Source organism: Eupeodes corollae, chromosome 1 (assembly GCF_945859685.1).
Source record: "Eupeodes corollae chromosome 1, idEupCoro1.1, whole genome shotgun sequence".
In the NCBI taxonomy this organism is placed as follows: domain Eukaryota; kingdom Metazoa; phylum Arthropoda; class Insecta; order Diptera; family Syrphidae; genus Eupeodes; species Eupeodes corollae.
The window spans coordinates 204,818,436-204,833,265 of NC_079147.1; the positions used below are offsets into that span (position 1 = coordinate 204,818,436).

General features: G+C 29.8%; 2 protein-coding genes across 2 annotated transcripts; both read right to left on the reverse strand.

Moving 5' to 3' along the window:
• Window positions 1-541: 541 nt before the first annotated feature.
• Window positions 542-3,030, reverse strand: LOC129939861 (uncharacterized). The gene is made up of 3 exons (XM_056048039.1): window positions 2,817-3,030; window positions 2,190-2,564; window positions 542-848 (listed from the first exon to the last, which is right to left on the reverse strand). Exons 1-3 carry the CDS (start codon window positions 2,835-2,837, stop codon window positions 666-668), a joined length of 579 nt encoding a protein of 192 aa, XP_055904014.1. The 5' UTR covers window positions 2,838-3,030; the 3' UTR covers window positions 542-665.
• Window positions 3,031-6,808: 3,778 nt separating this feature from the next.
• Window positions 6,809-12,587, reverse strand: LOC129939858 (4'-phosphopantetheine phosphatase). Its single transcript, XM_056048034.1, has 6 exons — window positions 11,954-12,587; window positions 11,282-11,481; window positions 9,744-9,886; window positions 8,957-9,245; window positions 7,109-8,894; window positions 6,809-7,042 (listed from the first exon to the last, which is right to left on the reverse strand). Exons 1-5 carry the CDS (start codon window positions 12,187-12,189, stop codon window positions 8,704-8,706), a joined length of 1,059 nt encoding a protein of 352 aa, XP_055904009.1. The 5' UTR covers window positions 12,190-12,587; the 3' UTR covers window positions 6,809-7,042; window positions 7,109-8,703.
• Between the last annotated feature and the right edge of the window lie 2,243 nt (window positions 12,588-14,830).

Below are 14,830 nucleotides of genomic sequence, written 5' to 3' on the forward strand. Positions count from 1 at the left end.
ATTTTCTAAGTGACAGTTTTAAGTATTGGTTACAAGTACAGAATCATTAAGCATGGTTTTACACCGGAGCAGCAACAAGTTAGACTAGAGAGAGGGAAGGAGTAAATTGTAAATTGAAACATAAAACGATAAAGTTTATTTGAAGAACCATTCCAATAAGAATTTAAGTCATCGGTTGGACACTAGGAAGCAGCAACCGTCACAAAGATTTCGGTTAAAAAACAAGGTTCCGAACTTCATTTCGAGCATTTCATTGAATTGCTCTTGAATTCTCCTGACGCGAATCCAATAGATTATTTTCACTACGTTTGGGTAACTTGCGATTCTTTGTATGACCGACTGAAGGCAATATTTAAGTTTAAAAGTGGGTATTTCGAGCCGAAGTAAATAGATTCTGAATTTTTGAATATTTTCACAGTTTCTGTTCATTGAAATAATCATTTTCCAAACCGAATGCATGGATTTTTGAATAGGTTACACTTTGAGTGCTGAGCCCTTTATATGTACATACATAAAGGATATTTTCTTTATAGATTAAAAATTTCTGTGCGTATTTAGTTTATTTACAACCAGTTTCGGAAATTATTTTATTTTTTTTTTACATTTATTACAATTTTTATAATTCAAATTAAGATTTTCTTTTTTTACATTGATTTATTTATTAATCAATGATGTGAGTTTTCTTCCAATAAATTTGCTTCAGATGTTGCTTCAAATGCCAAACGTTCAGCTAATTGTTGTGCTCCAATGGCAGCATGTTCTCGGGCGATTTTATCAAACAAAGACAAATGTTTGTTGGTTGCTCGAATAACAGATTCACTTTGGTGTGGAGCGTCAGCAATGGATTGCTAAAAACAAAAATACATATTAGTTTATAAAAAACAAACCTATCTAAATAAAACAAAACAAATGCATGATATTCTTTCAATACAAGAAATCGTGAGATTAAGTTCGACCTGTAGTTTTCTTTTAATTTGTTTTTAAGTTTGACTCCCACGCGTTAAGATCAAAGATTTTCGCAAAAAAATCCAAATACCTAATTAAGGACAATTTTTCAATAGCAATTTATCTTAATGCAATTATTATTATTCATATGATATAAATTACATAAGTCTTCAACGTTGTGTTGTTGTGTATATTCTAAAAAAAAAATATACCATAACTTGTCAAATTTACGATTAAAATGCATATTAAAAAAATCTTAACCTACACGAAAAACCATTAGTTGCTCTTAAAGTGATACTAGGTAACTGGCACCATCCGATGTTACCGAACCAGAATTGGTACATATAAAAGTATCTTTTTTTCTGTTGTTTAAATTGAATAATTTAAATTAATTTTAAAACGCGAAGTGTTATAATTTATGATGAATCAACTTAACTCATATTCAAGGTTATTTAAAAAAAATTCTTCGAGAACAATGAAGAAAATGCCAATTTTATAAATGGACCTCTGTAACATCTCTATTGAGATCTTAGTTTTAGTGAATGAGGAAGAACAATTTTAATATTAGATAGTGACGTAAAAGAAATGTTCTTAGAACATTCTTTATTTTTGTATTCAATAAAAACAAGCACCTCTACTACGAGGAATTTGATAGTTGCAAAAAGTTTTGACGTCAGCTCTTTTGTTTAAGGTTTTTGCTGGCTCACTTTTCTTTGAAAAGAAATGACACTTAGAGCACTAACACACTAAAAATGTTCGTATAAATATTGCATGCAGATTGACAAGATTGCATATGCATTCAAGAACAATAAATGTAAGAGGATTTGAAAATGTGACATCAATTTGTATGTGCATGTTCGATCACCTACGACTCTTTTTTAAAACTATGTAAATCTATTAAAAATAATTTTTAAATGGTTATTTTAAAACCATAATTGAGAGGCGACATTGTCATTCGTTGTTTAAGCAAACAAACATTGTTTACAATTTTTCTAGGGGATTCGTTAAAGCTTCTGATTACTAGCCTTTCAAATAGAAAATAAATTATTTTAATTGAAAGTTTCATACTACTTTATTCGTAGATATTAATGCATTTAAGAAATCCCAATTATTTTACATTTCTTTTAAAGAAATATCACGAGTTGAAATTTGTTTTTAAAAACTTTTTTACACTAACTTTCAACCTCAATCAATTATTTTAATTCAAAAATAAAAAATCAAAGAATAATATAATTCAAGCTTACCTCTTGAAGAAGTTGAGGATGGGCGTGTTGTTCAGCGATTTTATTGTACAAAGCAAAATGTCTCTCTTTAGCCAATTTGTTTGCTTCAGTATCTTCTGGCTCATGGCTCAACTCCGGATGGAAACCATATTCATCGGCGGTATATTGGACTGTTCGGACTTCTTGTCTAGGGTCAACATATGAAAATGCTCCACGAATAACTCCTGAACCATCTGATACTTCGGTATGGGTACGATCAACATGTCCGGGTGCCCTTCCAGCTGCATAACTAAACACATACGGGCTTGCTGGAGGCGGATGTGTTGTTGTGGAATATTCGTTTAGAATATGTGATACATCGGCAATGGCAGATGAGACTGTATACAACACGGTGACCTTGAATAAAGTTAATGGAGAGTTAACATTACTTTAATTTTTTAAATTAACGTTGTTGAACACTTTTTAACTTGTCTTTTTTTTCTGTACACAGTAAAAATTATTTTGTATTTGTTGCATCATAAAGTGTGAAACTTGTTGGGCAGAAAAAATATGACCTCAATTTATTGAGAAAAAAAAAACATTACCAAAATATGAACAGAAAATATAAAAACAAGTACTCTTAGATTAAAAATGTGTTCAAAGACTTACTGCGATCAAAAATGACTTCATTTTGTTTATAAACTTATTACTTTTAAAAAATTACAATAATTATTTTTTCTTTGCTTTTAACAATGCCTTCTTTCTTCAATGTGGCTTTAACAAATACTGATAGTTAACTGATGGCCACTGCGCTTCTATACCATTTCCCCAGAGTGGAATCTGTTGGTTAAAAAGAGTCAATAGCACACGTTGTACAAAGATATGTATGTATGTACGTCTACGTAAGTAAAGTTTGTCTACTAAGCTCGAGACTAAGACCGGTATTTTGTATTATTATTAGCAAAAGACGTTGTCATTTTATAGTTTAACAAAAACAAAAAATATCAACTAAAATGCTGTTTTGCAAATCTGGTTATTTTAGTCGGGGTTTTTGATAAAGGCTATAAAAAGATGAGCTTTTGCTTCTGATCTTTTTCGATGACGTTTAAAAGCTTCTTTGATTTTCGATTTGATATCAGGAATGGTCGATGAGCTGATATCATCTTTGAAAGGAAAGATCTTGAAGAAATGTTTACAGACATATCATAAACCATTATAACTTGTTTTTGGCATCATTTGTTTTGTTTTTGTTTCTGTCGGTTTCACTGAGTCATAATCATAACAAACTAATTAAAATACCAAACAAATGAGAATTTGATTAATAAGAAACAATTAAGTGGATGATGAGGCATAGTTCAAAAACGGTTGGTAAAAATGTTCAAACTTACTGGAACTGAATTTGTACATATGAATTCTTGAAACTTCAGGTGTTTTTAACAAATTCTGTTTATTTCTAAAATAAAAAAACAATTTGGTTTGCAAAACAAATATGTATGTATAATTTTTAACAATTCTTCAAATTCTGTTCCAATTAATATGGTATGTATTTTTTAACTTTAAGTAGATAACACAATTTTAACTGGCAGCCATTTTGTCAGCTTAAAAGCAATTAATTTTTAATTTGAATCATGAATAGACTGACGCTTAAACAACGATTTAAAATTGTACAAATTTACTTCTACTTTTTTTTTACTATTAAGATGAAAAGAGCAAAACAGAGTCGGTTAAAGTATTTCACATTCTCTCTGTGCTGTTAAAAAAAGAATCTCTCTACTTGACATTAAGTCCAAAATTATTAACTTTAGGGATGAGTATTGTTCGGAGTGCGAATATTACGGCTAAATTGTTTCAGGGAGGGTAATGGAACTGGCTAATCAAACTGAACATTGTTTGTTAAAATATCGGAAAGGAAACTAAAGCCATGAAACATTGCGTTGGTGTTCGAGTGATGAAATGTTTCGGTTATAGTTCTATAGCCTATAATTTTCAAATCTCTTTTTTGCAGGCAGATCGGAAAGGTGAAACATTTCTTGAACCGTGAGATTTCTACACATACCGAGTACTGATTAATTAAATAAGTTTTAAGTTGTAATACTAGAAGATTATCTTTAGAATACCTACAGCTAATTTCATATCAACTTCAAAAAATTATCCTTATTTTATTCCATTTGAAAGTTCTATACTGCTAATAAAACATGTTCATATTTCGTTCCATTTTGGTCTTTCTATTTTCTCAACAAATTGACACCTTTAAATTACATTTTAATAGTGCCTATACAAAAGTCAATTAAAGGCAACATTCGCTTTAGCTTTATAAACTGTGTGTACCTAAGATAAATATTGCATTAAGAAATTTGTCAAAAGAACGGCAAGCCGGATCAGCTAGTTGTTCATAAAAGTGATCTAAAATATACTCCAATGGATTTAACAAAAAATAACAGTTTTCATGTCACATTAATGGTGATAACAATCATTGAAATTAATAATAATAAATTGCACGACAGTAGACATGCAAGTGAATCTCTTTTGACTACGAAAGCAAACATTTCTACGATATTTCGTTGTTGGAATAGTCATGGAAATTATTTTATATGTAACAAATTCCAAAATTAAAAATTTTATGTATCATTAACGAAAACTACAAGAACAAAAAGAAGTTTTAAGTTTTTGTGTTTTTTTTTTGTTCAACAAAATAATTATGAAAACATCAAGTGGAATATTTATTTTTATTATTTTGGTGTTGTTGACGGTATTAGGATATTATTAGTAATACCAAATTTGTTGAATAGTTTCGTCATTTGTTTATTTTTGGTAGGAATTTGTTGGAGGAGTTGTTTACAGAGCTTTGCAAAGCGATAACTCTCGAAAAGAAGATCGAGGATCCGAAGATAATGCTAATGTTGATGAAGCAGAAGATCCAAACGGTTTGATTTTTGAAGAAGCCTCTGTTGTTGGCAAGAACGAAATCCGAGAACAGGGTGGCATAGGACAAGACGTAAGTGATAAGATAGATGTAATAGATACAAGTGGGCTGAAAAATACCAGGGGAGGTGGAGCAGTTTGTACATGTGTTGAACAAGAAGAAATTGATGACGAAGATGGGCAAGCTGGTAGTGAACAGGCCAATCAAATTGAAAACGGTGGAACAGAAAACACTAGAGAGGACAATAATATTGAAGCTGCAAAGGAAAACTCTGAAATGGGTGAAACGACCCCTGCTGGAGAAGTTGAAGATGTAGAAACAATGAACAGCACATCAGATAATAGGCAAGAAACTGAGTTAGAAGAAAGTACTGACGGAAAAGAAGAAAATGGAGGTCAAGACGACATGGACGCATATGGAGGCAATAGTTTTTATCAAGGCATACCGACTTTTACGTTTAGCTCCTTGGATAGTTGAATTTCGTTCTTATCCAGATATTTATGAGGCGAATACTACAAAATTCTTTACTTTAAAAATAAAATTGTTTTTCATTCTCCAACGTTTTGTATTCCTAAATAAGAAGATTTTAGATTTCTACAGTCTATTGAGGCATATTAAGGAATTATATAAACATATGCAGAGTGTGCCATATAATTTTTAAATTCAATTTCAAATTAACAAAATAAGTTTGTTTTATCGGTTTAGTATCCGTAATCCGGATTAACAGGCTTAATGAATAAACAGCGATCTCATATTTATTTTTCCTCACTTATCTATAAACTTTCGACACAGAATTATGTAAAATTGTTTCTCTCTGCTAAAAATATAATGACACAATCAATAGAAGATGATGACGATGTGCATTCCCAAATCAACTGTGGTATCTACAGTTCTAGTTAGATTGAACTACTAAGTGAATACTATAAATGACTTCAACGATTCCGGTCTTTAGAGTTATACTAAGGAACTTGGCATATAGGTTTCCTATAATACCGAAACACCAACTAGCTATTGATAACCGCAGTCGATACTTAGAATATGAAAAGATAGTTTCTCCAAAGCTGCCAGGAAAATAGAAACATTCAACAATCTAGACGAAGTGAAAATGCCTACGGATGTTGAATTTGTCTCAGAACTTGACCGCCGAACCATTCAAACCAGCAAGAAAGCAGATCGTTTTGAACTGCGTCAACTGTAGAGGCACCAATCCTCCGAACATAGCTTATAAGAACTTTACTTAGGTTTTATATGAAATTTGGATAAAATATTCAAATAACGGTTGATCGTACAAAAAAAACTTCTTTAAATTGTTATCTACAATCTTAGAGAAAAACTACCTAGGCACCGCTATACATTCAGACAAGCAACGGAGAATAACTCCTGCGAATTGATGCAATTGGGTGGTAAAGTAATCTTTCAATCATCATTCCTTTGGCTTTGTCAAGAACCTAGAATGTCTTAGGATTCTTCGATAGGGAAATCATTTGATAGTTTGTGGCTGCGTATGCATAGATTGGGAGTAGAGGAGAAGATACCGCGATCCGGAAAGAAGTCTTTGAATCCAATCACGAGGAACACTGCTTAAGTGCTATCCATAAGTGAAAGAGGAACTCAGCCGACTTGGACGGTCTTAACCTTAAACCGAAAGGATCAAAGTTGACACAAAACAATACAATATAAAAACGAATAAACAACACTTCTTATGGAAACTAACCTCCCAAAAACAAAAACCGAATAATTGCAATGCATTTTTTAACTTTATTCGCTCATTTTAAAAATCGGCATTCAATTATTTCGCCGATGTAGTTGCAGTTTGTTCTCCACCACTGGGTGGGCCACCTCCTGGTGGTCCTCCGGGTGGCCCATGTGGGCCTCCTGGTGGTGGTGGTCCATGCTGTCCATTTGGTGGACCTCCTTGAGCATTCCGTTTCACAATGTTACGGAGTATTCCACCCTCAGAAGCTCCAAGGTCCTTGAATACAAAAATTTTAGTATATTACAACTTACATATATTTCTTTTACTATTATACTTTCATACCATCAACATAAAAAGCCCAAGAAGCAGGAGTAAAAGTTTAGTAACTATCTTCATTTTGAGGTTGAGTTAGTTCAACTGTAGCATTAGCATTGTTTGCACATTCTTAAATAGTAAAATTTTTGCTAGTTTTCACTAAAAAAATTTATATTCACAATTGTTCACAATTTTCTTTTTTTTATAAACATTAACAAGTTAAATAATAAAACTATACAATTTCTTTTTCATCACCTCAATTTTTTGATAAATATCAGAACACAATCGAAGTGAAAAAATTAAGGCAATTGTAAAAATATTTCAATTATATTAATTAATTCAAGTAGAGAAGCTAAGGCAGCAAAAACATTTATACAATTGTATAGTTTTTTTATCTTTGTCACAGAAGTTAATTTGAAACTAATTGCATCATGGTGTTTGCAACAAATTAAAAATTATTACTTTATAAATTTTAGAATAAAAGCCAAAAATGTATTAAAAAATAATTATACCCAAGGCTTAAGATATATTTTGAGTAATTAAACTTTGGAACTTATGGGAGGATGTGCTCAATTTTGTCTTCTTCGTTCCGATGATGACGTTGAGTATATACAGTGTATAGGATTATTTGATTGCAAAAAACTCTTAGTTCTGTTCTTGGAAACAGAAAGTTATTTTCAAATATATATCATTTTTTACTTTTGTTCGGTTTGAGTTCATTAATTTTAAATTTACTTGATCGAAATTATCATTATTATAAACGCTCTTAAAGTTGAGGGGACCGCAACACCGAAATTTGAAGGAAAATATTTGCAGACGTTGATCGTTCGTGTACTTTAACATGATGAAAATGTTAAGTTTACTGAAAAAATTGGCTATGACTGTTTGATGATAAGTGGATGCGTGAGTTCACAAATTAAATTCAAAGTTGTCAGGTGCCTTTTAGAAAACCCCATATTAATAACAAGACGAAAGTTTAGTTAAGATCTACCGATTTAAAAAAAAAAACACAGAAAAGTCAAAATAGCAGCAACCTTCCTAAATGCAATAGTGTAACAAGCTACATAAATGCCAATATTTTGACCGATTTGGAGAATATACAATTGAGGCAATAATTTGACCTTTAAAAATTTTATGAACAATGCGAAATAAACATGAATAGCGCAGCAGTATTTTTAGAAGCCGACATTACATTTTATTTCAATACAACGTTATAAATATAACCTTTCAAATAGCAAACAACTTGAATCGGATTTCTCTTCATCATTATGATTAATTACATATATTTCGTTTATTAATTTTATAATATTTGTTTTCTTTCTAAATATATTTTTTCTTATATAGTTTAATTTTTAAACCTAAAATAGAGGTTTTTGTTTGACTTTTAATTTCCTTCAAGGAATCTCTACAAATAGTATTTTATTATTTGTCAGGTTCATTTATTAAGTAATAACAAACAAATACGTATTATTTTTAGGTATTTATTTTCTTGAAGAAATTATTGTATCTTTTTTTGTAGGTCATTTAATCAAAATTATAAAATAATAAATTAAAATAAAAAGGGAGATGTTTTACAGCTTGAAGTCAGGATTAGATTTTTTATAATTATTATTTCTCTTCAGTTAACTTTCATATTTGCATATGACACTAAATGTATCACCACCTAACCGATTTGCCAGCCATTTATTTTTAACTACTGCTAATTTCAAAGTATCACATCGAAATTTTGCATAAAGATTTGTATGCAAAGCACGACCCATGCCCTCAATGACCAGTAAATCAGTCTCGTTACTTTCAATTGCATTGCATAATTCTGAAATAAAAATTTTAAAAATAGAAATTCGATTTAATATAAAAATAATCATGATTACTAACCTGGTGTTAAATGGCGCATATCTAAGCAAGGGCCTTTTTGACCATTAGCATAAACTAAAAGCTGTCCATTTTTCAAAGCACTATTTATCGTATCACAGTAACAACTACATTTTTGTAATATATCCTCGAGTTCTTTGTAAGTCACATCATTTAGTGCTGGTTCCGAATTCGCGCATAGTAAGACTTTGGTTTGACGCTTTAAAAGTTCCCTAGCGAAGGGTAGAATACCTAAAATTACATCTGCGCCGCTGTTGTCTACGAAAATCACTGCGCATTTATGTGGAGTTTCCTAGAATTTTATTAATTAAACAAAAAAAAATAGATAATAGCAAATTTAATTTGTGTTTTAAATGTTTTTATGTGTATGTACACATATATGTGCTTATTTTTTGAGTGAAACTTCTTTACGCAAGAGATGTTGTTTATGACTCTGAATCCTAATTATAGATAGAGAACAGTTACCCTTGAGATTGAGAGTAAGGTTTAATATTGTCATAAATGTAAATTTCTTGTTTATCAAAATGTGTGGGTTTTTTAAAATCTTACATATAAAAGAATATTCTTTGCTCTCAACTTAATATCTAAAAATGGAGGGTTACTAATATACAGTGCAATGTACGTGTTTTGAACTGTAAACAAACATTGCATTTACATGTGTGTGCATTTGTACATAGGTGCTGCTACTAGTTGATATAATTTGCGCAGAAATTTCACTTCTTTCTATAAGCACTATGTGTCTACTTTATAATACTAATACAGAGCAATATAATTCGTATATTTAATTTACTTGCATTCGAAGGTTCCATTCATTTAAATTATCAATCAGCCAGGGTCGTTTCTGAATCTTATCTAAAGCATCATGCAGTCCAAAGTTTTTATCTTTTTCCAAAATATCAGAAACTTCTTTTGCTCCCCAATCAAATATGTTACCTAGAAAAAGAAATAATGATTTTTGAATATTAAGCATATGTATGAGTAGCTTAGTCTAATAGAGAAGTTGTAAACTTTTTTCAATTTTATATCTTTTTAAAACATTTGTGAAATAAAATTTTAACATAAATGCAAATTTTCAAGTAAAGGGTTGTCTTTAGCTAGTTGTAATATCTTGTCTAGCGAAAACCTAATCCTATTTTTTCATCTTATCTACCACTGTAATAATATAAAAATTAGTTTGGAATGTTAAAATAATGAATGACTTTTTATCTATGGTCATACTATTGACATTCAACCACAAGCTGGGGGTATGTTAATGGTTTAATTTTTTCCTATTGTTTCATTATTAAAATAGTTTCTTTATAGATACGCATACATTACCTAAGTAAAAAAAGCAATAAAATGACAAGACAATTTCAATTCATTTCCCAAGCTAAAACTAAGCTCAACGCTCTATTCAAATTAATTGTATCTCTTTATTTAATATAGCAGCTTTACTATCTTAACTATATAAAGTTTTTACCCCAATTTTTATTTTCATTCATACGTTGATAAGCTATTTAAATACACGATAATGCCAGACAATCATTTGCGATAAGTAGTATCAACATAATGAATAAAAACACAACAACAAAAAAAGTAGTTAACAACAAAATATGTGACATGTGTTGGGTACTCGATAAAAAAAAGAAGATTAAAGCACAAAGAAGGTGAAGACAAAATAAAAAAAAATACATGGTTGAGCTTTGGTTTATTATTATTGTTTACCTAATACATAATGGGTCACGTTTCATTTATGTGTCATGGTCAAGGTGTTTACGACGAAACTAAAAACAAAATATTACATTTTCACAACCTTGGTTAAAGGTGCTTTTAAAATTGAAGCATTTAATTATACTTGAACGATTATTATGGGTTCCTAGGGGTTAAAGAAAATAAGAACCAAATCGAAAGAATATATTTTATACAAAGCAAACAAATCAAAGTCCCAAACCACATAATAATTTCATTAAAAATCGTATGGGTATATTTTATCACGTCAATCAATATCATGATCAAGTATCTGTACTTGATTCAAATTAAATACAAAAAAATACAATCACGTCCGATAATTTTTGGCGGAACATTTAGATATTTTATATTCTTACAATGATTTAAATTTAGGATTATTGAGATGAAGTAAAAAGGATTTTGAATTTGAACAGAAGAATGATGATTCTATAAGTACACATACAAGAATTCTTTAAATATCTCAAGATTTAACATTTAACGACAACGATATAAATAAGGTGTTATCTTCGATTTGTAGGCAATTAAGATTGAAAGTATTTAATTTGTCGTTGTCAAAATAAGTTCTTTGAACTTTGTTATTTGGGATTATTATTTACTTACCAGCTAATACACCACGAATCAATTCAGTCCATTTTTCGAAGTTGTTTAATTTATCAATTTCATCTAATCTCGATTTGAATAATTTTATTGAAGCTTCATTTTCTTCAGTTTTTTGTTTTAACCATGGATCCTGAAATCCATACAGTCTTAATGTTGTTTCATTTAATTCTAGTAGATCTCTTATTGTTAAGGGTTTATTACTGAAATACAAAAACATAAATGGTTTTCTTTTTAAGTCAAAAGATTGAATAAAATTTATTATAATGATTGTTGTGGAAGGCATTGGGAAAAAAAAAACAAAAGATAAGAAAGAACATAGAAATGTATAAAGTCAGACGGTAAAACCAACCATGAGGTCTTTGAGAAATGTTTTGCATACAGTTCATCGTACCTGCACAAAAACAAATCAATGTTCATCTAAGAACGAACATTGGAATGATAAGCATTCTCTGACCAAACAAAGTCAAACTATATGAAAAACAAACAATCTTTAAGATTTCCCAATACTAAAAGATTATTTCAAGAAACCTCTGTAGGTTTACTAACAATGTGTTACAATTTTTAAGAAGAATTATGACTAAGGCTACATTTAACTGTCAGACTATGGAAATCACAACAATTTGATTCTGTGGAAAAACGAAATTAAAATTCAGTCTGGGAGTACCTACTTACTTGTTTTTTGAATTCCTCATATTTTCCACCTGATCTTTATATGATTTTTTAAAACGTTCTGCTCTTTCTTCAGAAGTTGGATCGATTTCCTTCTGACTAGCAACAGCCTGTTTTGCAAACTTATTGATTATTTCATCAATTATACTAAACCAATATTCGGCGGCTTCGCTGTCCTCGTTTAGATCCAATGTATCAGGATTGTAGGTTTCCACATCGTCCAGAAGTGTAGCACACATTTCGTTCGATGTGCTTCTCGAGATTTTTCAAAACTTAATATCTATATAATTTAGTGAATTCCTATTTGTTAAACGTCTCCTTAATTATTTTAATTACAAATTGATTTTATTCACTACTTATTATTTATTGTATTATTTTTTGTACTTGTTGTTGGTAATTGACTCGGACTGATTGAGTTGTTTTTACATTAAAATTGATAGAACAAAACGAAATTTAATATAAAAAGCGGAAGAAATTACACAAACATAATCTCTTTCTTGTCGATTAATTGACACAAAGATTTAGTAAGTAAATGTTTAGTTTTAAAATTAAATATAAATGTTTTTATTTGCCAAACATGCAGTAAGAAAAAGGAAAAATACCGAGTCCGAGCTGAGTTAGAGCATTTAGAGTTAACAAATTATCAAAAATATAAAACCTGTCATTCGTCATTTATATGTGGTGCAGTCACAATTGAATATAGTTTTGGGATTTAGGTCTCGATAAAAATGTTCAGCTTTGATAAGAAGTGTTTTGTCTATTCTTGGTTTTGAATTTAAAAAAAAAAAACAAATGATAACGAAATTTGTTAATCTTTTTTTAAATTAAAATTAATAATTCAAACGGGGATTGTAAAACAAGAAGATATGCTTAAATAAATAGCATGGGTATTCACAATCCAATGCAAAAAATCTAGTAAAAGTGAAAAGTATTATTTTTATTTACTAGAAGGCAGTTTTTTTTTATCTTTTTCTACTAAATTGAATTTTTAAGAAATAAATTAAGATATGATTTAAAGTACTAGAAAATAAAAAATATTTTGCTCATAAAATTTTACGAAATGAATTACAGCTGTCACTGAATGACAATTGATGAACTGTCAAATATAATTGCAAATTTTACAACGTTCTGTTTTTTAAATAAAATACATTTTTTCATAAGCCATATATAGTACAGCAAGAAATTATTAGCAACATAACAATTCCAGTTTTTATATTTTAAAGTTAATACATTTGAATATTTTTTCAGAATAATAACAGAAAATTATAAAAAAAAATAGGATATAAGAATTCATTTTAACTTAAAATGCAAAATTTTAATGAGGATATGTTAGTAAAATATCACCAATAATTACATTTTTTTTAATGTTTGACATTTTGCAGATTTAATCTGAATGGAATTAGATAGAAGAGGGTTCGTGCGTAGATTATGGTCTAACTATGTGTAGATGTTGGCGTGCAACAGATGGCACTATATGAATTTGTTCGGCATTACCAATAACTTAGAGTGGACTTTAAAATTTCGGAAAAATTGCTATTTATTCTAAGGATCACAAATAATAACCCATAAATGTTAAGTGCAAGTTGTTTTGATTTCAAGCCATTATTGGTTTATCGTCAAGAGTCGACTTTAATATTTAGATTATAGCATGTATAGTTCATTAATAAGAGTCCATAGCTTATAGGTCAATTTTCCGCAAATTTTAACATCAACCTTTGTATATGAAATCTATAGTATTCTCATGGAAATGTTTTTTTGTGTTACATTCGCCGAAGCCTCAAGGTGACGTTGGAAGTTTTCAAGATGATAGTGCTATAGGTTTTTTAAACAAAGTTCCAACAATTTGATTATCATTAAGGCCCGTTGTCACTTTTTTTTATATTTTATAAAGTAGTTTTACATTTATTTATAAAAAAAAGATCGAATTTATTCTAACAGATTATTAGAGGTCGTTGAAAAGAGGGGGATGGTCTGGGTTGATACTTCTCAGACAATTTGTTTTAATAGAAAAAAATTGTATTTGGAATAATATTGCAAATGCCCATAACATTATCTGCTAAAAGAAATTAAAAAAGTCCACTCTTTAAATTTTCTATGGCTACGTTCAATTTAGTTGGAAAACAACCGTATTTTCATTTCTAAAAGGGTTCTGTCATTAAACAAAATTGTGCTTGTTAGTTTTAGAGTTATTTCTTGAAGAAAGACTTTCGGAGCCCAAAAAACAAAAAGATCGTGAGGCAACATCCCTCATTATGGAACTGGGAAGATAGTTTCTACGAGCTCAATTGCAAATTCTACACAACGTTTTTCTGTTAAACTTTAGCTCAGATCTTAGCTGAAGTTTGGATAAAAAACGAATTGCTCGAGCTGCGTACTACCGAAGATTCGAAATTTCTCTTAATCTTTTTTTTTTGGCCCGCCAAGAAATTTTTTAGTACCGAGTCGTCACACAATTGTTTAATGTCCGATTTCATAAACAAACACTAAAAACACTTTTATCTAAAAGCTTTTTAAATTTTATCAGGCCTTTAAATTTGTTCAGTTTCACCAAGCTAAAAATGGGAAATTTCAGGGATATTTTTGTTAAAATAGAGTTCTCCTCACAACCCTGTAAAAAGAAAACCTCTTTTTTCTTTCTATTAAGCGAATTGTGTGAGAAAAAATGAGAAAGCATTATATGTTGAAATAAATGACAAGAATCTCAAAATGAAAACGTTTGAGTAATCGTGTGGCTTGGACGGTGGCGTATAACTATATATGATGTTCTTCTTCGTCAGATGAAGATGACGAATCTAATATTCGAATTAAAATCATAAAAATAATATTAAAAATAGTAATGCAATGTTGATTGGTTAACCTATTCATTCCGTATCTAAAAAT

Coding starts and splice junctions, on each gene's coding strand:
- LOC129939861 (XM_056048039.1), bottom strand. CDS start 2,837: ATGAAGTCATTTTTGATCGCA. Junction 2,565..2,816: donor TGAAGTCATTTTTGATCGCA/GTAAGTCTTTGA, acceptor ACTTTATTCAAG/GTCACCGTGTTGTATACAGT. Junction 849..2,189: donor ATCCTCAACTTCTTCAAGAG/GTAAGCTTGAAT, acceptor TTTTGTTTTTAG/CAATCCATTGCTGACGCTCC.
- LOC129939858 (XM_056048034.1), bottom strand. CDS start 12,189: ATGTGTGCTACACTTCTGGACGATGTGGAAACCTACAATCCTGATACA. Junction 9,887..11,281: donor GATTCGTGGTGTATTAGCTG/GTAAGTAAATAA, acceptor TTCTTTTTCTAG/GTAACATATTTGATTGGGGA. Junction 8,895..8,956: donor TATGCGCCATTTAACACCAG/GTTAGTAATCAT, acceptor TTTTTATTTCAG/AATTATGCAATGCAATTGAA.